At 44.3% G+C, this 23,656-nt stretch overlaps 1 protein-coding gene and 1 long non-coding RNA gene across 4 annotated transcripts in view; both read right to left on the minus strand.

Annotated features, from left to right (window-relative positions):
- The window catches only part of SKAP1 (src kinase associated phosphoprotein 1), a 282,506-nt gene extending 274,887 nt beyond the window's left edge, over positions 1–7,619 (minus strand). For 2 of the 3 annotated variants that reach the window (XM_072747410.1, XM_072747409.1), the window contains exon 1: positions 7,146–7,619. In XM_072747410.1, the coding sequence (XP_072603511.1) occupies positions 7,146–7,557 (412 nt within the window). In that variant the 5' untranslated portion in view covers positions 7,558–7,619. The remainder of the gene's footprint in view (positions 1–7,145) is intronic. The other variant, XM_025995837.2, reaches the window with a different exon arrangement.
- A 12,999-nt stretch (positions 7,620–20,618) lies between these two features.
- LOC140595998 (uncharacterized) lies at positions 20,619–23,179 on the minus strand. The gene is made up of 2 exons (XR_011998022.1): positions 23,082–23,179; positions 20,619–20,809 (listed from the first exon to the last, which is right to left on the minus strand). It is a non-coding gene; the product is annotated as an uncharacterized lncRNA (long non-coding RNA).
- Between the last annotated feature and the right edge of the window lie 477 nt (positions 23,180–23,656).

Genomic DNA, 23,656 nt, shown 5'->3' on the forward strand with positions numbered 1-23,656 from the left:
CAAGCAAAATTATTAAAAAATCTAAGACCTTGACACTACCTAGTGACATATCTGAGAATAAAGAAAAATATTTTATAAACAGCCAGGCAGGAGGTGGAAGGAATGAGCTACATGGGCAGCCCAGGTGGCTCAGCAGTTTAGGGTGGCCTTCGGCCTGGGGCCTGATCCTGGAGACCTGGGATTGAGTCCCACATCGGGCTCCCTGCGTGGAGCCTGCTTCTCCCTCTGCCTGTGTCTCTGCCTCTCTCTCTCTCCGTGTCTCTCATGAATAAATAAATAAAATCTTAAAAAAAAAAAAAAAAAAGAAATACATCAGGCTAGCATCAGACTTCTCCACAAAACTGAAGACTAGAAGATAATGGGACACTTCTAGAGGATGAATTGTAGGAAGGAGAAGGAATGTGCAGAGTATAACCCAAAAACTTTATGCCCACACCTAAGTTTATATGAAACTGGATAGACATTCTCAGACACACAGGGGATCAATAAGCATAGTGTCAAAAAACCCTCCTTGAGAAATTCACTCAGCATTATATTCTAGATCATCATCTACTAGGACTTTAAGCACTGTCCAATCCAGGACCCAGTATGGCTACTTGGCAGCTGAAATGTAGCTACTGCAATTGAGGAAGGAAAGTTTTTGTTTGATTTAATTTAAAATTAAATAGCCACCTGTGGCTAGTGGTTACCATATTAATCCAGTCTAAATATCTAAGAGATAAAAATTAAAAGTTTAAGAATGAAAAAGGCAAAAAAAAAAAAAAAATGAATGAAAAAGCCATGGTACAAAAAGTAAGCAATGAACAAAATAAAGGGAAAAACAGTATTATAACTATGATTTTAAAATATTACACAAATGTCAGAAATAATTATTATAATATAATATAATATAATATAATATAATATGCGTAATAAAACATGAACAATTCTCTGAGTCTAAAAGTCTCAGGTTAGAGCTGGCTCAAGTGAGTAGCACTTGATCTCCGGTTGTGAGTTTGAGCCCCAAGGTGGGTGTTTGAGATTACTTAAAATCTCAGATTATAGGGACAACCGGGTGGCTCAGCGGTTAAGCATCTGCCTTCAGCTCAGTGAGTGATCCTGGGGTCCCCGGATCGAGTCCCTTATCAGGCTCTCCCCGCATGGAGCCTGCTTCTCCCTCTGCCTGTGTCTCTGCCTCTCTGTGTGTGTGTCTCTCATAAATAAATAAAATCTTTAAAAAAAAAAATCTCAGGTTATACCAGCAATTTGACATTTCACACTGGAGGAAAGAGCTAAAAGGTGCTGTTTCATTCTTAAAGTTGCTAAATCAAAGGGACACGGTGGAGTTTTCTTTTTTTTAAGCCTTAACAGGAAAACTACTAGTGGAATAAAACCTGAACATATAACTTCTAAATCATCAGGAAGAAAAAATTTTCATGATCTAAGAAAATGCTCAATATACCTTAGCAATTGGAAAAAAAAAAAAAAAAAAAAGATACCTTAGCAATTGGAAAGACTCTAGGTGGAAAGATCGGTATTTAAACCTATCCACACAATATGTCCCAACTTTTAAGTATGTACACATAATAAAAACTGAAAGAAATTCTTGAAAATTTAACAGTTGTTGACCATGGGTGACTGTGTTATCATTGTGTGTTTTCTAAATTTTCTACAATGAGCATTATTATACTTTTATAATCAGAGAAGATTTTAACATAAAAAAGAAAAAGAAATATGGTTATGTCTCACTTTTCAGTAGCATCACCTATTTACCTATATCACAATTTAAGTAAGAAAGACTCTGAGTAGCCAAAATGCATGTCACAAAGTCCACACCCAAAGATCTGGGTACTGTATTCATCCAGAGAGCCCTTTGTGTCTTCTTTTATACATACCAATTCCAACAAGCTTGATTACCTGATGTTCTAGTAGCCCAGCAGATACAGACACACTCAGCATGGTGTAAAGTGATAGGTCTAGCCTCACAGTAGGAAAAAAGTGACAAAAATAAAAATACAAAACAGAATTGCTATTCACAAAGCAGCCTCAGGGCAATTATGGCAGAATCATCCCTAAACAACTCAATATATTTCCACAAATACGATAAGTGATACTCACTGTAACAACTCTTGAATTAAAAGTGTTCAAAGCAGACTGGCTGGTTGAGGAAGTAAGAAAAATTCCTAATACAATTTTAGAAAAAGACTGATCACAAATATTTGTGATAAAAAGTTAAGAGTGCTTAAGGAGAATATCCTCAGTTATCCAGAGCAGCTCACTCCTGCAAATTGCAGAGTTGTAATTTTACTATATTGAAAAGGATTTTATGGCTGGCTCTGCATCGACCAACACAAATCTGGAGAATAATGTAGAAGGAAAGGAATATTGACTGCTTCTTTCCAAGGAAGTTTAAAAATAAGTAACCAGGGATGTCTGGGTAGCTCAGTGGTTGAGCATCTGCCTTTGGCTCTGGTCATGATCCCAGAGTTCTGGATCAAGTCCCACATCAGGCTCCCGGTGGGGAGCCTGCTTCTCCCTCTGCCTATGTCTCTGCCTCTCTCTGTGTCTCTCGTGAATAAATAAATAAAACCTTTTTAAAAAAACAAATAAAAAAATAAAAATACGTAACCATAGGCATATAATAATTAGCATTAACACGGCAATTGCTACTAAATGCAGCCTGGATGTGGATGTTGTTTTGGCTTTACTCCACATTCCCAGCAGGATTTAGGGACTTTGGAGGTAGCTGGGACCTATTAGCTATGAGGGTGAAGTCAGTAGGCCCCATTCCATCACACACAGCATACTGTGAGCTGAAGAAATATATGTCCTACCTCCTTCATACTTGCCTCTAGTCCTTCTGACTTCAAAAGCAAGACTAGAAAGACAAGAAACTGTATTTATATCTGTGGAATGAAGATTATGCAAACTGCCAGCACTCCATTGTTTTTGTTTTCAGTATGGTTATCACAAAACAAAAACGAAAAGATAACTTCTACATCTGAAGGCTGATAATTTGAAAACAGACCTGAATATTTCCTCCTCTTTCAATAAGGCAGTAAACACCTTTTATTTTACTTATCTGGAAGGTAGTTATTTGCTGATATGGACTAGTTACTATTTCTATAAGAGAGCTTGACAGAATCTGAGGAAGCTGTTTCCTGAGTTACTCTTAAAGTACTCCTGCTCTTTTAATATTAGCCAAATAGCCAAGAAGACGTTAAAAAAACAAAACAAACAAACAAACAGGGGGATCCCTGGGTGGCCCAGCGGTTTGGCGCCTGCCTTTGGCCCAGGGAGCGATCTTGGAGACCCGGGATCGAATCCCACGTCGGGCTCCCTGCATGGAGCCTGCTTCTCGCTCTGCCTGTGTCTCTGCCTCTCTCTCTCTCTCTGTGACTATCATGAATAAATAAATAAAATCTTAAAAAAAAAAAAACACTTCCACACACTCCACTCCCAGTGCTAAAAAGGGAAAAACATAATCATAACCTTGGTGAATGGTCCTTTAGCGCTCTAGACCACTATGACCTCTCCAAGCTTCTATTTGTCTTTTGTCTGTACCTTTTTCTTTTAAATAACCCTACTAGTTGTTTATCTGATTAACAAAAATAATACCTGGTCATTGTCACAGTTCCAACAACATGAAGATGTATGAAACAAAAGTAATAATGTCTGCCTCCTCCATCCTCTCATTTTCCTCCCAAAGAAACAATGTTAACAGCTAGGTGTATAGTCTTACTTCTTCCCAGGCTTATAAAAAATATATATGATATATGGGAAGGAGGAGTTGGTTCAGTTTTTTGTTTTCAAACAAAAATGGAATGTATATATTATTAGTCTTAAAAATATGGACAATTTCCAAGCCAATACATACAGACCTATCACATTCTTTTTAATGACTGCAAAATATTCCATAAGATGGATAATTCACTCATACCATTGCCCTGCCTTTCCCAACTCCTGGACATTTAAGATGGATCCTTGTACATATATACTTCATGTCCTTTAAATTCAGTAACATAGATTCCCAGAAGTGGAGTTTCTAGGTCAAATGAAACATTTTCAAATGTTTAAAATTTTATCCTTAAAATTAATTTTAGACCTTCAACATTTCTGTTCCTTTCTTCATTATGCAAAATTCTGACATAAACCTTTCATAATGCTTTGCATATTTTATTTTTAAAAGCACACATATTATGTCAAAAAACACCCCTGTCATTTCTGCTCATGTAGTTATAAATAAATAAATGCTTAAGTTATGGCTGTGATGGCCAGCGTTAAATCACCGTGCGAATGCTTATGCCTTGGTTTATGAAAGTAGTAATTCATTGTGGAAACTCCACCCCCACAACCATGTGGCAGCACTAAAGTGGCAGCTCTCTCACCCTGTGACTTTCTCCACTGAGTGACGATATAGAGATCAGGACCTACATATTTTCTAATTGTCAACAGTTAACCTTAAAAAGTGTGTGTGGTGGGGAGACAAGTACACAGCAACAGACAATAAATTGAAAGTCATTATGGGTTTCTAATATCCACAGATTATTTGTAGTATAATGAATAATTCTGTTGGTCTACACCAGAGACTATATATCATTAAAAAAAAAAAACCTATAACCAATGTGTTATGATTACATGAACCTTTCAAAAACATAGTCCTCAAACATTTTTCAATAGAATTATTGGTTGGAATCCCCCCTCTCCTTCAGATTCAGATTCTAATTGCAAACTTTAAAAAAAAGGCCTTAAAGAAATACATTAACCAACGAAGCTCCTTAAAATTTAATCTCAGACTCCTCTGTAGATTCTAAAGACCCAGGCACCAACACAGATTGTTAAGACACAGCAAGTTTGACACAGAAGTATGTGACATGCAATTAATCTCCATTCATACCCTGCTCTACTTGTCAGCAAACAAAGGTTCTGCTTTAGAAGGAGATCTGAAGACTTCAATTAAAAACAGTCAGCTAACAAGAAAATAATCTAAGTTAAAGGAAGGTGGCAGGTACAGAAATGAGTTGTTTACCAAAGTGTCAGTTTTGAACAATAAAGAACTGCACATCAAAAATGGTGAAGGAGTGTATTGCATTGCAAGCCTCTGAAAATAAAAAAGAATTTCCTACTAAAGCTGCACACAAAACGGAAGTATAGTTTAACAAGCTGGTAAAATAGGTTTCCTCTCATCAAATGACAGATACCAATAAAAATAATCACTTTATATTTTTAAACACAAGGGCAGAATTACATTTTTTGCCACAGTTCTTTCTCTCCCAGAAACCATCACACTTTGAGTCTCTCTTTACATTCAACATCCAATATTGAACCAATGGCAGAAAGAGACACTGGATTGCTTCTTCTCAGACACCCAGATGCTGCTGCTTCACCCTACAAATACTTTTCTACTCTGAAAGTTTAGATTTACTCGGGTCATATAAGTAAAGTGGATTTTGGAAACTTCACCTCAAAAGAAATACCTCGTTGACAGCTTTTACATAGAAGCAATCCAGAATGGAAACAGTGCTACAAACAGAGACCAAAAGGACTGCCAAATATTTGATTAGGAGGCATTTATACCAAGATAACAAGGTAATGGAGATATAAAACCAATTACATTGAGAGAAACTGAAAAAAAATACTCCTTGCCAAAAGTCTGACCTGCCCAAAGCAGGCCATCTGTTAAATATGTGTCAAAAATGTCACTTGGATGCCAAAAGGCTTAATTCAGAGTCGTTTCCTCCTGGGACGCTTATGCAAGGACAGATTCCAGGCCTCTGTCCTTCCAGGAAGGTCAGTTACAGGAAAGCAAATCACTTTTGCCAGAAAGAAGTGTGAATGGAGCTGGAGATATTGCCCATTAGAAAAAGTCTCTTTCCAGTGTTAGAAGCATCTGTGGAGTGTTGCTGAATATGGCCTTAACTCTTAAAAGGACTGCTTAGGCACCATAGTTTGAAGGTAAACACACCAGTATGGGGCATTTCTAGAAGAGTTAGAAACTTAATACTGCATCCACCTGCCCTGGGTAGACAGCAAGACCCGCAGAAGTCTGCAGGCTGGCAAAGGGAGGCAGGGGCCTTCGGCACCGACAAAACTCACACTTAGCCCCAGGCCTTGGCCAACAGCATCCCACGAGCCCCCTCGAGGACCTCTGAGCAAGAAGGTGAGGGGCTTCGGGGCTGGGGAGGGAGGAAAGGCAAAACCCCACAGGCCGCGGGGTACTGCCCCGAGGAGGAAGAGTCTGGCCAAAGACCATGCAAGGTTGCATGGAGCCCCCCTTCACCCAAGAACCTGGCCAGACGTTGTTCAGAAGCCTGGAAGGTGAAGTGGAGGGGTGGAGACGCCTCGAGGAAGAAATGAAATGTGGGGACGCCGGGGTGGCTGGCCTGCCTTCGGCCGGAGGCATGATCCTGGAGTCCTGGGATCGAGTCCCACATCAGCCTCCCTGCATGGGGCCTGCTTTCCCTCCGCCTGTGTCTCTGCCTCTCTCTGTGTGTCTCTCATGAATAAAATCTTTAAAAAGAAGAGAGAAAGAAAGAAAGAAAGAAAGAAAGAAAGAAAGAAAGAAAGAAAAGAAAGAAAAGAAAAAAAGAAAGAAAGAAAGAAAAGAAAAGAAAAGGAAAGAAAAAAGAAAAGAAAGAAAGAAAGAAAGGAAAGAAGAAAGAAGGAAAGAAAGAAAAAGAAAGAAAGAAAAGAAGAGAAAGGAAAGAAAGAAAGAAAGAAAGAAAGAAAGAAAAGAAAAGGAAAGAGAAAAGAAAAGAAAAGAAAGAAAGAAAAGAAGAAAGAAGGAAAGAAAGAAAGAAAGAAAAGAGAAAGGAAAGAAAGAAAGAAAGAAAGAAAGAAAGAAAGAAAGAAGAAAGAAAGAAAGAAAGAAAGAAAGAAGAAAGAAAGAAAGAAAGAAAGAAAGAAAGAAAGAAAGAAAGAAAGAAAGAAGGAAAAATGTGGAACTGAGGGGAGTGAATGGGACCCTGAGCAGACAGGATGAAACCTGGGTCTGCAGAGTTGAGGGCTCCAGCAGTCTTGAGGTTCTGGAAGGTTGTGGATGATGGAGCCGATAAGAGAGGCCGGTCTTGGGAGCCCCCGGCGTCTGGGCTCGGGCCTCCAGCTCTGCACCTGCGGGACTTCCCAGGGGGCCGGGAGGGGGGCCTGGGGCCGGGCCAGGGCGTTACCTTCCATGAGCCAACGGATCTCCTCGGGGAGGGCGACGGCCTGCATTTGGCCGGGCTGCGGGGAGGCCGGAGTGTGAGGCGGGAGAGCGGCCCTGAAGGCCTGGTGCCAAAGCCCGCGGGCCGGCAGGCGGCTGTCTCCGGCGGAGGCACCTGTACCTCTGTCGCCGCTGCTGCGGCAGCCGGGCCTGGCCGCAGGGCGGGGCCGCGGGCCCGGGGCGCGCTCGGGAAGTGGCGCGCGCGGCGGGCGGGGGGCGCGCCCCGAGCGGCGTTGGGGGGAACACCTGTGCGCGGGTGCCCGCGCCACTCCCGCGGCGCCCGCAGGTGGAAGCACTGGGGGGCGGGGAGCCGCACAGGCCACCCCTTCTCCCCCGCACCGGAACAAAAGACTAAACGCGGCCCAAAGGAACTTCATCTCCTGGGACACTTTCTACCCTAAGTACTGGCCAGTGGGCCTCAAGGGACACGTCCCAAAGCCACGGTGGTGCCCGGAGTGGGGCGCGGAGCCGCAGAATCCGAGGAGGCCGTCCCCGCCGAGCCCCGCTGCAAGCAGTTCCCGATCCGGCTCCCACGTCCACGCCCAGAAAACCGGGCAGAACGTCCACTATCTCGGGGAAACCGCTGTCTCAAAGGAACGGCTGCAGGTCTCAAGTAATACGAAGCCACCAACACGGGAGGAGCGGAGCAGCGCGGCTGCAGCGGATACAGGGAGCCAGTGTCCCTCCCTAAGGCTGTAAGGATGCCAGGAAAGGATGGGTAACCCCGAAGAAGGCCGCGGGAGAGAGGACTCCAGCCTTTTGCCTCTAACAGCTGGCAAAGGGAGGAAAGTGAAGAACGGGAGATCACAGAAGTGTTCTCCTCCCCTCCTCCCAAATACAGTATGGGGCCCTATCCTGCTTGCGATCTGAAACTGCAGTATTGCAAGATGTTACCACTGGTGGAAACTGAGTAAGGGGTAGAGAGGATCGCTCTGTATCATTTCCTTTACCTTCTGTGAATCTCAGTGATCTCAGAAACCTTTGTGGAGTTTTTTAAGCTCAATAAACCAAGTGCCATGAAAGCAGAAAGTGCCATGAGTGCAAAAGGAGGGAGACAAATATATTTTTTTAAAAAAGGAGAGAAGTGTGGGTGCATATGTGTTTAATGGTGCATATGACATTCAAGATGGGCCCTGAACACATCAGGCTTGGAAGGGGCAGGAGGGCTTTTCAGGTGGAAAGAACAGAATAAAAAAAGATGGAAAAACCTTTTGCTTGAGGAACAGCGAATAACCCTTTTACTGGATGGTATAGGGAAATCATGGCTGTCAAGAAAACGTGAAGTCTTATTGTAAAGGGACTTGAAAGTCAGAATGAGGATTTTGAACTCAACTGGGGAGACATTGACAAGTTTTGAGCTGTGGCATGTGACCTGTGTAGTTGTGTGATCTTGCACATTTCACTTTTTCCTTCTTTATAAAAAATGGAGTTTCTAGTCTCAGATTCTTGCATACAACAAGAATATGTGGGAAGGATTGGAAGCAGTGAGGGAGAGAGAACACAGGGAAGATGGGTGAGTGGTTTTTACAGCAGCCTCAGGGGAAAATGTTGATGGAACCACGGATTTGGGGATGGAAGCCATAAGGAGAAACTGTCCAGAAGGACAGGGAGTGGCACTGCCTGCCTCCTGGCATAGTTTCCCAAGGTTGGGGGCTTGATCCTTTAAGGGGTGCAGTGGCTTTGTAATGTAGTCTTGTAATGACTATCTTTACATGTCCACATCCTGCAATCTGAAGAAGAATGGTCCCTTGGTTCCAGGATCACATGATCCATCCACAAGTTGTAGCAAATTGGGCTGGGGGTGGAGAGACAGGGGCTGGGGTGGGGAGGGTGCCTCTGGGGACTCTGGCTCCTACTGCTGCTCCTTCTTGCTCTGGAAAAGTTAACAATAGACAAGCTGCCTTCTCTAGACTCGGAAGCAAATACCAGGTTCCTGCTAGGGCATGTTTATCATACTCAACTGCTCCTTCTATAGAATTGTAACTGCTCTCAAAGAATTTTTTGAGTACTTATGACGTGTTAAAAAGCCAGGGAGGATATACCAGAGCTCTCTGTACCTGCATGGTACTTTTTCTGTGAATCTGAAGCTGTTCTAAGAAACAGCAAGGGAAACAAAGTCCCTCCTCTATGTAACCCCAGCACTTTGTCTTGCTTTCCCTCTCAGCAGTGGGAGGAAATTTGACAACCTCCCCCTCTTCTTCAAGGATATCTGTCAAATGCTAATATAGGCCACAAGCTAATGAGTTGTTTGGTAAAGAGCAATGAACTCAGGTAATCTTGTGTCCTCTCAGGCCTCACTGCCTGCAGAGCTTACTTATACCAAAAGAAGCAGCAGTAACTAGAGGCATAGGTATTCTACAACCGTTCTGGGTCTCAGACAGGGGGAGAGAGAGGTGCAGAGTTGGGTAGTATGAGGTGGGTGACTGGCAGATTGCAATACGGCATTGTCATGTTGCATCAAGTTTCCTCATTGCAGACAGAAACCTGCCTCCACACATGAGCGCGGCCCCTCCTTAATCATCTGAGGACCCTGGTTCAGCAGTCAACCTTACTCCTAATGACATTCTGTTAAATGGACAAATTCCTTTGAAGCCTTGTCCTTCTTTGAAATCCAATTTCGCAAGAAGCCAAATCTGATTGGGGGTAGCCATGGAAACCACACCGAGGAGTCTTTGAGAAGGTGGAGAGAGGCAAGGCAAAACGTGATAGTCAAGAGTCCTTTACTGCTCTGTCGGAAATATCAAAGGGATCTGGAGAGGTTGGCAGCAGGCGAGTCCCTGCCCGGGTCCGATTCTGTGTGGCTGGGTACCATGTGGCTGTCATGGAAGTAAGCAGCCAGCTGTCTCTGCACACAGGCAGGGGGATGGAGCAGAATACACAAATCCCAGATCTGTCTGCCTCCCTCATCTTCCCCTCCCCCAGCCCCAATTCCAGCAAGATCTTAGCATCCCCTTCTGAGCTGCCTGCCCCTTAAAGGCAAACAACAAAAGAATGACAAGGTCAAAATTCAAGGGCCTCCCCAACAGATAAGAGGTCCTTTGGAGCAGAGGCCACGAAATTAATCTGAAATTCCTTGTAATTAGATAAGATAAGGGTATCTAAAGAGATGCAGAACAGCTAGGAATGGAGTCCAGCAGCACAACATGCAGAAAACATACCACCCGGTCCACTGGGGCCCCTCACACACTGTCAGCAGAGAAAAGACATAGAAAACAGGGTCCATGCCAGTCTCTGGGCTGCTTGGAGATGCCATCTACATGTTCTTATGCCAGGTGGGCACTCACTAAATATGCATCCGTAGGGTGTCCAGGGGGCCCAATCAGGAAGAAACAAAAGCATCTGGCACCCAGAATGGCATGAGGTGGGAACAACTGCAAGCAAAGCAGGAGCTGGCTGGCTTTGCTCCACCCTGAGTGAAATGGGTCTGGAGAGGAGACTGTGGAGGGCAGGCTCTTGGACTTTATTCTGAACTGGTTATTGATCCCTGGATGCTGGGTCACGACACATGGCCGAGCTGATGTCTGCCTATGGATGTGGGGCTGCTGTATCTCAGCCCCTTGGTCCCAACCCCATCAACCAGGTTTATTGACTCTTTTATTGACGATGCTGGGGCCTAATGAGGACTAGAGCTGCACACTTCATTAAGAAGGAAGGAGAGATGATGCATCCTGCCCGGTGCCAAGAACCAGGCTCAGTGCATGCTTTGCAAGTCCTCGGAAATCCAGCCTCATGCCACCCCTGAGGTAGAAGATTCGGACACGAGATGTTCGCCTAGGCTCATCATGGCAGTGGCCTTGAAATGCAGGATGTTTACAAATTGCCAGAAGCCATACTCTTAGTAATTAGCTAATCTTTTGAATCACGAGGGTCCTATCCACACACTCACACAAATATACTTTCATGGTCTCCCTTTCCAGGTCATACTCCTAAATTCTCTGAGCTAATACATACAACAAAATGAGCAGGTCCTTTTATCATGCAAAATGCTCAAAGCAGCTTTTCAATGAGGTACAGGCTGAGAACAGAACAAGGGGCTATTAAAACTCAAAAGTATCTTCAAGGTGATCAAATTCAAGATGAAGGATAAACAGTGCTTTGCCTATGGCCACTCAGCTCACCAGGGGCTGTGCTGGCATTAGAACCCTGGTTCCCTAGCACTGGTCCAAAGCTCTTGTAGAACTGAACACCTGAGATGCATAATTACAGCCCGGGGATTACAGGGAGGTGATTTGGGAAGCCACCATTGTTGGGATCCCTTGATCTAAATAGTAATATCTCTTTCTTTGTTCTTTATCTTATCTTTCTAACACCCCTCCCCATCACTTTTCCTCTTTTCCCCAATCACTTTTTTTTTGTATCTTCTTTGCCTATCCCTTAGACCATATTAGACGTTCCCCGTGGGCACTGCTGAGCCCAGCAGAAACCCTAAAGACCGAAGAGGTTGCTGACTCTGACATTCTCGGTCTTTTTGATTGGCTCTCTTGGGAATCTGAAGTGGAGGGGGGCACACAGAATGTGTCAGCTGTAGCCAGATGAGGCTGTGCACTCTCTGAGTGAGATGTGCAGGCAGTCTATGGGGTTAATCTGCATGGGAGGCAGGTGGGGCTACAGCCAATTTTATATTCTAGATATTTGCAGACATGATAACTTTGAGAAATTATGCAGAAGGAGTAACTATTTCTTTGGGGGTGATTAAGGAGACTTATGGTAAATAACAGAGGGATAGCAATTTTTTAAGGTTAAACAGGCTTTCTTTGGTTTCCTTGCATCTGTTATTTCAAAGGGTAAAAGTTTAAACCCTCAAAGCCCCTTTCTTTACCTCTGCCCTTTCTTCTCCATCACTTTACTACAGGTCTGAGAATTCAAGGTAGAGGTAGGGGGATTCAAGGTGAGAGAGGGGGCAGTTATTTGGAATCTGATAGAAAGCTCTGGCCTGCATGGCCCATATGCACATATGCTTTGAAGAATAACTCACACTAAGAGGACTTGATGTAATCTGACCGGAATCCCCAGTATTCCCAAACACCAACGGAAGCACTATGTAGAATCAGAGTTAAGGCAGCAATGGTGGATGATCTCAAGGTCAGAAAGTGGGTAAAAATACCTTTCCCCAGTGGACATCCTGTATGCAATGGCCTTCAGGTGCCCAAAATACGTTTTTTTCCTTGCTCTCAGAATTGTGTCAGTGTCCATTTTATTTTTTTTTTCTTTCTCGATGTCTGTTCCCAAACATCCTTGGGCTTCCCTTCTGGCAGCATTTTCTGAAAGTGCAGACCGCACTCTCTTTCAGATACAAGACTGCACTCATAGTTCTTACTGCGCTGCATTCAGGCTTTCCTTTTCCTTCTCTTCTAAAAGATGGATGTCCCTCCTTTCATTCTTCCATTAGAATTCATGATCCCACCCCCTCCCACTCCCCATTAGAGCTTCAATCTCACATCCTTTCTCATCTTCAGTCTTTCCCGTCTGTCTGCTAACATTTATGGTCTCCTCTATCCTAAAAACAAAACAAAACAAAAGAGAGAAACCTTACTTCAACTCTGCTACTTTCTCTAAATTTCATTTTTTCTTCTCCTTTCTTTCCCACCCTGTCAGAGCTCACATCCTGTCTCCTGACCTGATCTTTACACCATTGAGGTGACTGTCCCAAGGTTGTCAAGGCTTCTCAATGTTATTAACCTCTCTTTGCAGTTTGAGTGGCATCAGCCACTTGCTCTTGCTGTAAGCGGCCAGCTTCCCTAGCACTGCACTATCCTGGTCTTCCTGTTCTTCTTAACTATTGCTGCTCTGCCTCCTTCTCCAGCTCTCTTCATTTCACTGCTGGTCACAAGTATGCCCCAGAGGTTTGCCTTTCTCTCCTTCTTCCTCTTGGTGTCCTCTTTGCTCTCTCTCCTAGGTTTCATTCTCCCACCACCTTAATTTCTCCCTTCATGAATGTTACTTCTTTAATTTATACCTCTGTCCCACATTTCAGCCTAGATATCCGAACAGTTCCACCAAATTTCTATTTCCTCTCCCCTTCATCCTTAAAATGGCAACAAAGCTCAGTAAAAAACTTAGGTATGAAAAAGACCTGTATCCCAATTCTGGCTCTTTCACCTACCAGCTCTATGACTCTGAGCAAAGCTCTATGATCCTCAGCTTCCTCATGTGTAGATTGGAGATCATAATCCCTACCTTGCAGGGTAATTGTGAGGCTTAAATAGGATGGCATACACATATAATATATGGTATATGCTCAATAAAATATAACAATTAGATAGGATTGCTTTTCTCCAGTAATCTAAGCACAAAATGGAGGGACTGACTTCATCTTCATTTCAAACACCCACCAAGCCTGCCAGTCTTACCTTCTCATCAATGGCTTTTGATTTCTTATCCTCCTTTGCATCCTGAGTGTCACCATTGGTTGATTTCTTATTATTTTTGTTGAGAAGTGATATTGAAATGGCTTCCAATCAAGCCTGAGGCTCCAATCTCTGCACCCATCACCCAAGTTCCAGAATACACATCCCAAAGCACCATCCTGACCCCAACAAAGAGGTGATAAAGTACAGTGGTCCTAGAGTCAGTTTTACACTCAAGTCTGCCACCTGCCTACTGTGACCTTGAGCAACCTACTTATCCTTGCCATGCCTCAGTTTCCTCATCTGCAAAATGGCAATATTAAAAGTATTTTTAAGGCTTTTGTGAAGATTCAAAGAACTAATACATATCATGTTTATAGCTGTCTGCAACATGATAAGGGTTTCATAAATGTTAGCTATGGTTATTATTTCTGCATTCCCTTCAATAATCAGCACCTGAGAGGTACTCAATTACTATATATACTGAATCATCCATAATCTTTCACTTGATCCTCCTTGCTCACTAGACATTTGAGGAGTGATTGGCCAAGATATGGGTGTCATTAGTCTCTAAGGATGAGAGTTTTCCTTTTTTATGAAGCTAACTTGCTTTTAAAGAGATGGAAAGAGTGGTCTTGACTTCCTTAGCACCAGGCTCCAACAAATTGGGATAATCAGCCCGCAGATTCTCCATGCTCACTTCCAAAGATTTCCTCCCTGCCCTATCTGTTCCGGAATACTGGCAGTGTTCTCCAAACCACATGGGGAAAACACTCATCTAGAAGGCATGACATATTAACTCCTCTTTTCACTCAATGTGGCAGAAACCAAGTTTCTACTATAAACACGAGCCCCAGAAAGAACGAATCAGAAGACAGATTATATCTCCCCCTCCTCCTAGAGTCAATAGCCTCTTTACCCTGGGCAACTGCCAACAGAGGTAACTCTGCAGAAAGGGGTGGGCATTGTGGTGATAGTCAGGGGTGACAGACTAGGGATAAAGCAAACAAGAAAGAAAAGTGAATGAAAAACTGAATGAAAAAATGAATGATGGGGTACCTGGGTGGCTCAGTTGGTTAAGAGCCTGCCTTCAGTTTAGGTCATGATCCTAGGGTTCTGAAATCAAGCCCCATGTTAGGCTCCCTGCTCAGCAAGGAGCCTGCTTCTCCCCCTTCCCCCGTTCATGCTCTCTCTCTTTCTCTCTCTCTCTCAAATAAATAAAATCTTTTTTAAAAAATGAAGAAATAGGGATGCCTGAGTGGCTCAGCGGTTGAGTGTCTGCCTCTGGTTCAGGGCATGATCCCGGGATCCAGGATCGAGTCCCACATTATGCTCCTTGCAGAGAGCCTGCTTCTCCCTCTGACTGTGTCTCTGCCCACCACCCCCCCCCCCCGGCTCTCATGAATAAATAATTTTTTTTAAATGAAGAAATGGAGAAATAGGAAGAAAACAGAAGGATAAAATAAAGAGATTCCCATACGTTAGAAGATTAGAAACTAAATCAAACAGTTTCTCTCCATTTCCTGAGTTATAATTTCAGGATATTCCATATTCCACCCCCAAGGACACTGAGAAGCTTCAGGGAGTGGCTGTAAATTCCTAAAGAAAAGTGCATTTTATGGAGATTTAAGCCATTATTATCTGCTGCTGTACTTTTTAGTATATACACTATCAACACAATGACATGTCTTATTGAGTAATATGTGATATTCCGCATCATGAGACTATTGATGCAGAATTCCCCTTCCCAGAGTTCAATATTCCAATCAAAGCCTGTTGCGTCACATCACTGAGGCCATCCACTTCATGACAAGTTGTAAGATGCATATTGCAGAATATTCATGTTCATTTTATGCTCACAGTGCTTAAAATCTCCTCTAAACAGCCTCTGCTCCCAGCCTATTAAGGTGCCTGTGTTATCTACACTCCATTCAATGGTGTGGAAATAATTGTCTTGAGACTAAAGAAAAAAATTGATGGTCACAGGCCGAGTCAGCACTTGTGTTCTTTTCTTACCCTGTTGAATCAGGTGTTATTTACCTCTCCCAACACCTGGGATTCCTGATAAGTCACTCCCCTGGTAGCTTTTTCCAGGACAGTGCTGTGGGGTCTTTAGAAGAAGCAGGGATTCTTCATAAACTGTATTGTTATCAGCACAATTCACACAGCTACCAGATGTGCAAAATCGAAACCACCAAGGGCATTCAGGCAGAGGGGGCTTCCCCAGCTCCATCTGGCTGCTCTGAGATGTGCGCGCGAGTCAGAGGACGTATCAGAGGAAGAAGGGTGCCACTCAACACTGGGGTTCACATGCCACTGAGAAAATGTTTGTATTCTGACAAAGTTGGGGTGCTCTCTCAGCACCCCCAGCCCAGAGCCCTCCTCCCTGCAAACTTGGCTCTACTACAGAGACCTGCCTCTTAGGGACGGTGGGCTCTTTTCTCCATCTCTTCCCCTTCCTCTTATCTCTGGGATGAAGCACCAGGACTCAGGCTAGTGAAGGAGAGCAGTTGCCCCTGGCAGCTGATAGTTGGGCAACAGGGCCTGTGACTTTGCCTTTAAATATCAACCACACACACAGACAACACACTGGCAGCATGAGAGGTTTCCATGGTGACAGAATGCAGGCCATGACCTCTGTAAATGTAATCAGAGCACTGGGATTGGTATGTGAGACAGGTTTAATTTCTCCTCCAGTGGAAGCTCTGTGGTCTGGGCTGTACACAGGCTTCATGCACTGACAGACAACCTGTTATCTTTGCCAGGGCAGCTCTGCATATGGCAACCCCCTCTGCCCCAGACCTGCTTCCTCCTCCATCTGAGCAGGCTGCAGGATGAAAAAGGTCACTGGGGACTGGAACAGCAGTCATATCAATACCTGGTCTCCCCGCCCCAGCAACCTCAGGAGGTGTGACTGTCCCTTAAACAAGAAGCAGAGGCGGCAGCATGGTCCACCGAGAGCTAAGGACTCAGAATATTGGCTGAAGTTTTCATCTCTGCTCTGTTTCCAACACTGTGACCTTGAGCAAGTCATTTAACCTCCAACTTTCAACATCTTCCCACCAGGAAGAAATGCCTGGAGAAGAGAAGGCTGAGGATTTCCAAAGTTCCCCTAGGAGAAGATGGTACCTAGTTATGCTTACTGGGGGGAAATTCTGCAACTCCCAGTGGAATTTTGCCCTCAGAAATGGGTCTTCCAAACTGCCAGTGCTAGTCACGTAGAGTGTCGAGCCCTAATTCCATGGTGGTCAACAGAAAATATGGGGATTGCCATTGGAGGGCCTCAGCAGGACTTCTTTACCTCTATGCTGATTTGGAAACAAAACCAGGATGCAATTTTTTCTGAGCTGCCCTAGAGTAGGAGTCCAGAGTTTGGACAGGAAACAGACTCAGAAAATGTAGCAATGTTAAAGGAAGAGCCCACAGCCTCTTTCCTTGAATTCCACTCAGCCTCAGCAAAGAGCCACTCTGGCCGTTTGGAGGCTGGCATCTCCTGATTCCATTTGCCAATTCACATGAGATGCTGGCCGATTTCAGCTACCAGTCACCCTGCTTCTCAGGTTTCATTCACTGCTCCAGTATAGTGCTCTGGGAAAAAACCAACAAGGTTTGGGCTAAGAAGAGATTCATAGGGCTGCATGACACATTTTTCTTCTCAAAGGGAAGGGATCATTAAGATTTTCCTTTCAGGGTCTCAACAAAGAACCTCAGAATTTCAGAGCTGGAAGGGACTTTAGAAACCCCATAACTCACAGGAGAAAAACTGAGACTCAGATGGAGAAATGTTATGCCCAAGTTATGGCAAATTAATGGCGGAACAGCAGGGGTTTCAGGGCTCTGCTCTGCTCAGCTAAGTACTAATTTACCTCCTGGATGCTTTTGAACCTCAAACTGAAGCAGAAAGGAAGTTGGGGGAGGCTTCAAAAGTGGTTGCTGCACATTAGAATCAGGAAATGGTGATTTGGCTGAATACAGATAATAGCACTACCACTTCCTGTGTTAGCTGGTGCCAAGGAGGGAAGATGGGGGAAGATTCCGGAGAAGAAAATAGTTAAGTGACAGGATTGTGAGCTTCTACACAATTGTCCCCAGCCAATCCATACTGTTTCTCTCAGGCCACTGAGGGGAGCATGAATCTGATTGTTCAAGGGGTTTATTGGTTAGCGTCCAACACAGAATCATGAAACCAAAGAATAATGGAGTTTATAAGAACTCCAAGAGAATATCTGGTTTGGCATTATGTCTTCTGGTAACAAAACTATCTAGGACAGGTAATTTGATTGTCTTTCCTTTTTATTAAAGGACCCAGTTCCTCAACTGTAAATGAGAAAATAAGGTTCCTTCCAGCTCTAAGGTCCAGAATTCCATGATCCTAAAAGTAGAGACTTCTCAGCCTTCTCCAGTATCCTGTTACAGTGTTTGATTACATTATGGGTAATGGCCATAATGTAAGTAGCTTATTTCCCAAGATTAGTATCATCTGTGTGGCAAACACCAAAGGTATATTCAACTCCCGTGTATTCCCATGGACCTCAGGCCAGAATTGGCACATGCAGTGAAACTTCTCGTGTTTTAAGAAGGAGAAGGAAGAAACCCATTGTGTTTTACTCATGTAAAAGTCCAAGTTGTTAATACTCCAGCTAACAGGATAGCTTGAGGCAGGGCAATCACATTGTTTGGACTCAAGGTTTAGTCTTCAGGGGACCCATCAGCTTCATAAGAAAAAGGAAAATAGAAACAAAGCACCACCAAACATTTCTATTCCTTGTAATTTCTGTTAACCTTAACTGCAAAATGGCTTTGGGTATTCCTTTAGTCACAAGAGAACCAGGAATGCCAATGTGGATTCCTTCCTCCCTCCCTCCTTCCCTTCCTCCCTCCCTCCCTCTCTCCCTTCTTTCCTTCCTTCCTTCTTTCCTTCCTTCCTTCCTTCCTTCCTTCCTTCCTTCCTTCCTTCCTTCCTTCTTTACTGAGCTCCTACTATGTTCATAGTATGGCTGCCTTTAAGAAACACATCACCTAGTAGTTGTCAAATATTCCCATTCTCATTACTGGGCCCAAACACATGACCTACAGATGCTATACTAATAATATCGCCTTTGTGTCAAATGACAACACCGAGCTCTTCAGAGACCAAAATACTTGCCTGTTTAATGCCTCAGTATTAACTGAGTGCCCAAAGATGTTTGGTGTCAAAAGAGGTTCCCAAAATAAATGCTCAATGAATGTTTCATGAAGGCTAAGATCCATCCTATACAGAGTCAAGATGGGCAATTGACTTCATCATGTGTTTGAGAAATGTCAAAAGGCCACCTACCCCGCAGCGATCTCCCCCACTGTCAGGTGCCACATACTTGAAATTCTTACCATGAGTGCCTTAGCTGTGAGTAAGGTATTGCCTCAAAAAAGTCTGAGTAAAAAGGGCCATACTCTATCAATTTCATTTCAGCAGACATGAACTGAAAACCTGGTATGTGCCAGGAACAGTGTCAGGTAGTGAGAATCCATAAATAAATAAGACATGAATTACCAGGCAGGGCCAACATGTTGCTACTTTCATACTCTTTATCCCATTAGTACACACTGATTTATCAGATTAGTAGCTGTCCTGAGGGGCTGATATCGGATACAGGCAGGTAAATTTTGATAGGACATGAAAGCAGGAAATGTCTGGAACATTGAGGATTATGGAAGAGAATTCAGGCCTGGGTGAATATTAAAAATTAATTAAATACTAATTTTAAAATCACCTGCAGGATTGGGTACCAATGGAAGGATGCTTATTTCAGAAGTTCCTCCTTAGGAGCTCTGATCACTGCCCTCTAGAATCTTCCATCTTGGTCAACCTTACTAAATTCCTGGCTCCTCCATGGGCTTCCTCCATGAGTAATAAAAAATTTTTATGGGTGCCTGGGTGGTACAGTTGGTTAAGTGTCTGGCTCTTAGTTTCAGCTCAGGTCGTAATTTCAGGGTCCTGAGATCGAGCCCCACATTGGGGCCCTGAGTCCTGCACCATATCCAGCCCGGGATCCAGCTCTGTGCTCAGTGCAGAATCTGCTTAAGATTCTCTCTCCCGGGATCCCTGTGTGGCGCAGCGGTTTAGCGCCTGCCTTTGGCCCAGGGCGCGATCCTGGAGACCCGGGATCGAATCCCACGTCGGGCTCCCGGTGCATGGAGCCTGCTTCTCCCTCTGCCTATGTCTCTGCCTCTCTCTCTCTCTCCCTCTCTCTGTGACTATCATAAATAAATTAAAAAAAAAAAAAAAAAGATTCTCTCTCCCTCTGCCCCTGCCCACCCCAGCCTGCTCTCAAGCTCTCTCTCAAATAAATAAATATATAAAATGGTTTTAGTGTGGTCTTCCAGGTATTACCAGGTAAGATTCCTTTAACAATTTGTCCCTGGGTCCACCAGATCCACAGCCCCTGTCTCTCAAATGCAATTATCTTAGGCCTTTTTTTCTCCATTCTAGGTCTTTCTGATATTTCCAAGGTCATTTCACAGCTTTGCATCACTTCTGCCTCTGCCAACTCATTGGTTTTTGTTTGTTCTCTTGGCTCATTTTAAAGTCCTACTTTTGGGGCGCCTGAGTGGCTCAGTGGTTTCGTGCCTGCCTTTGGTCCAGAGCATGATCCTGGAGTCCCGGGATTGAGTCCCACATCAGGCTCCCTGCATGGAGCCTGCTTCTCCCTCTGCCTATGTCTCTGCCTCTCTCTGTGTCTCTCATGAATAAATAAATAAAATCTTTTAAAAAATTAAAATAAAATAAAATAACGTCCTACTTTTGCTATGCTGCCCATGAAATGTGGCAGGGCTTACCCTTCCCAGGACAGAGCCTCTGGTATCTCTAAGGGCTGGGCCAGGAGGGCTTAACAATAGCCACACGCTGCCTTCCACTCAAATTTTGCTGCTGCTTCTGGACCATCTGCAGATTCTATCCTTTCTTTGTGATTATCTTTCTCTTAACAGTTTCATTGTCTAACAATCTGGTTTATTTAAGGTCCCCTTGTATTAATCAAGACTCTTGATTGTACGAGACAGAAACCCAAATCAAATAGCTTTTGGCAAAAAAAAAAATTAATTATCGCCAAGAATCCAAGGAAGGATCACATTATTGAATATTACTCAATAATTCGTGAGGGCAGGAATATAACTGGATCTTAAATGCAACCGGTCTTTGAATCCCTGATTCCGTTTTTCTTCGGCCATAGGACAGGCTGTCATTGGCCCCACTTGGTCAGTTGTGTGGCCATGGGTGCAGTGTCACATAGGAACATCGCAGCTCCTGCAAAATCCAAATGGGTGGAAACAGGGAAGACAAGGAATTCCTAGACGACATGGATCATTGTTTCTAGAAGTTGGTAGAGCTGTTGAACAGAAAGAGCAATCTATGCATCATACCCCCTATTATTCAGATTTGCCTGTATACTGCTCAATCGCTATAGAGAAGATGCAAATTCTCTCTCACAGGACATCTGGGCCCTTGAAAATCAGAGATGTGGTCAGATAGAAGGTTTAGATTCTTACTCCACTCACTGGAGCCATAGTTCCAGCCTGACTGGGACTCTGCTCTACTAGGTGTTATGATTTCGGTTGTGTAACATGCAGGATAGACCAAGATTCCACAGAGATTCAACTTACCTTTTCTTAGCCAACCCTCTCTCCTTTCAGCTTCCCTAGGTCAGTAAATTGTACCGTGGATAATCCAATCTTTCTCTCTTTGCCAATTGTACCTGCTAAATATCTTCCAAACTATCCACTTCTCTCCAGCCCTGCTGCCACCATCCTGGTCCAGGCCACCATCACTTGTCACCTTGCAGCCCTCTGGTCTTATACTCATCCACCTATTTTCTACCTTAGAGCCAGCAATCTCTTAAAAAAAAAATCTGCTCATGTCCTCCCCAATTAAGATGTTAGTAGCTTCCCGATATTATACTTCCAAATATGCTAATAAGCACCCCACCACCACCATGCTTGATGTCCTGCTTATCTCCCCTGTCCCACCTTTCACATGGTCCCCCTATTCTCTGCCATCTTCAGTAGCCTGACTTCTTTCAGTTTCTCATTGAATCACACCTTGTCCCTCTGTCGTTTCCCCCCAGTATGTGCTGTTCTCTTTGTTGCCTGTGTTCTCCTTTCTGCAACACTCTTCCCCCTACCTTTTCATTCAGCTAACCCCTACTCATGCTTCAAGTCTCAAACATCATTTCCTCTGGTAATAATTCTTGCCTCCCCAGGTTGCTTTGTTTCCCTCTTGCACATTCCTGTAACACTTAAGACCTGCCATTCAAAACTCGTCTTCAATCTGTAATTACTTTTCTACCACCTGTTGTCCACTCCCAACTGTGAGCTCCCTGAGGGTCCAGACTTTTCCTATCTTGTTCATCACTGTATCCCCAGCACTTCCTATGCTCGGTGCATAGTAGGTCCTCCATAAATGCTTACTGAGGAAATGCTGTGTGTCTGTTGGGGCTTGATTATACTTTTTACTTCAAATTAATTACCCACTTACAGAAAACTTACCAGAGTACCCACAATGCTTACGTACCATGTACCTAAATTCATCAATAGTTAGCTTTTGTCATGTTGACTTTATTATTTCTTCTTTATGTAAATCTACAAATTTCTTTTTCTCCAAACCACTTGAGAATAAGTGGTAGACATCATGGTCCTGTTCCCCGGCATACTTCAATAGTATTTCCTTAAATAACACCCGGTACAGTTATCAAAATGAGGAAAGTTAACAAAGATAAATGAGTTCTAATTCACTTTTCTTTCTTTCTTTCTTTCTTTCTTTCTTTCTTTCTTTCTTTCTTTCTTTCTTTCTATTTCTTTTCTTTCTTTCTTTCTTTCTTTCTTTCTTTCTTTCTTTCTTTCTTTCTTTCTGTCTTTTTTTTTTCTTTCTTTCGTTTTGGAAAAATAGAGGTACCAGGGAAGGGGTGGCTGTCCAGGATTAAGTGCAGGCGTTCACAGGGTCACCTCCCTTTCTCCTTCCTCTCTTGTCTCTGCCCTTGTTTCAGGAGTTTCTTCAAAAACTGCAGCTGTGTAGGGGAACCTGGAGGCTCAGTGATTGAGCGTCTGCCTTTGGCTCAGGTCCTGATCCCTGGGTCCTAGGATCCAGTCCTGCATCAGACTCTTGGTAGGGAAACTGCTTCTCCCTCTGCCTGTGTCTCTGCTTCTCTCTGTGTGTGTTTCTCATAAATAAATAAATAAAATCTTTAAAAAATTTTGCAGCTATGATCAAAGAAGTGCCTTGCTTGTTGCATCCGCTGGCTTGCTTCAGGAACTTCTCTGCACCCCTGTCCCTATCCTGCCTGGCCGCAGTCCCCTGTCCCCAGGCTGCAAGCGCCCCACCTCTGGGCAGGGTGGCCGTGAACCACCAGGGCTCCGGAGCGGGAGGAAGCCCGGGTCCAACCGAAGCGGGGCTTGGAAGAGAAGGTGAGGCCCGAGGAGGCGGGAAAGGTGGCTCCTGGGACCCATCGTCATGCAGCGGGGCATTGCAGGGTCTCGGAGGAGGGGAGAGGACGAGCTGTGGGGGTGGGGGGAGATTTGCCCACCTTGGGTCCTGGGACCATCCTGCTCAGCTGAGTGGAATACCAAACGAGGGTGTCTCCGAGCCGCGCTTCACCTCAGCCAGGCAATCGACAGGAGGAGCAGCGAGCGAGACCGACAGACTGTCACTGGCAAAATGAACTGTCACCTCCCATTTTTCAGAGGCGCGGCGGGATGAATTGCAGCCTTGAACCGTGCGGCCCGCTGCTGATTGAGTTCCGCTGTCTTAGAACCCCTTCGAACAAGGCGAGTTCATTTCAGACTGACGTCCCACCGCTTATCAATTTAGGAGCCAGCAAAATTAACCGCTTCGGAGCTGATTTGCTCTCCCCCCGCCCCCTGCTCCCTGCGTGGATTCTACATCCACAAAGGTCACCAAATAAATCTCTCCGGGTCCTGCTAGCATCATCCGCAGCTTGGAGGGGAGGTGGTCTCGGAAGAGTAAGCCAAATGTAACCCAGATCCCAAAGCTTTGCCAGCCATCTCCACCCTCCCAACCCCACCACCACCCTCCCACCACCCCCAACAGCCACTGGCCCATAGTGGTGGTGTGAAAAGCCAGGCCTTGCTAGCTCTACTG

Source organism: Vulpes vulpes, chromosome 2, assembly GCF_048418805.1.
Source record: "Vulpes vulpes isolate BD-2025 chromosome 2, VulVul3, whole genome shotgun sequence".
Lineage (NCBI taxonomy): Eukaryota > Metazoa > Chordata > Mammalia > Carnivora > Canidae > Vulpes > Vulpes vulpes.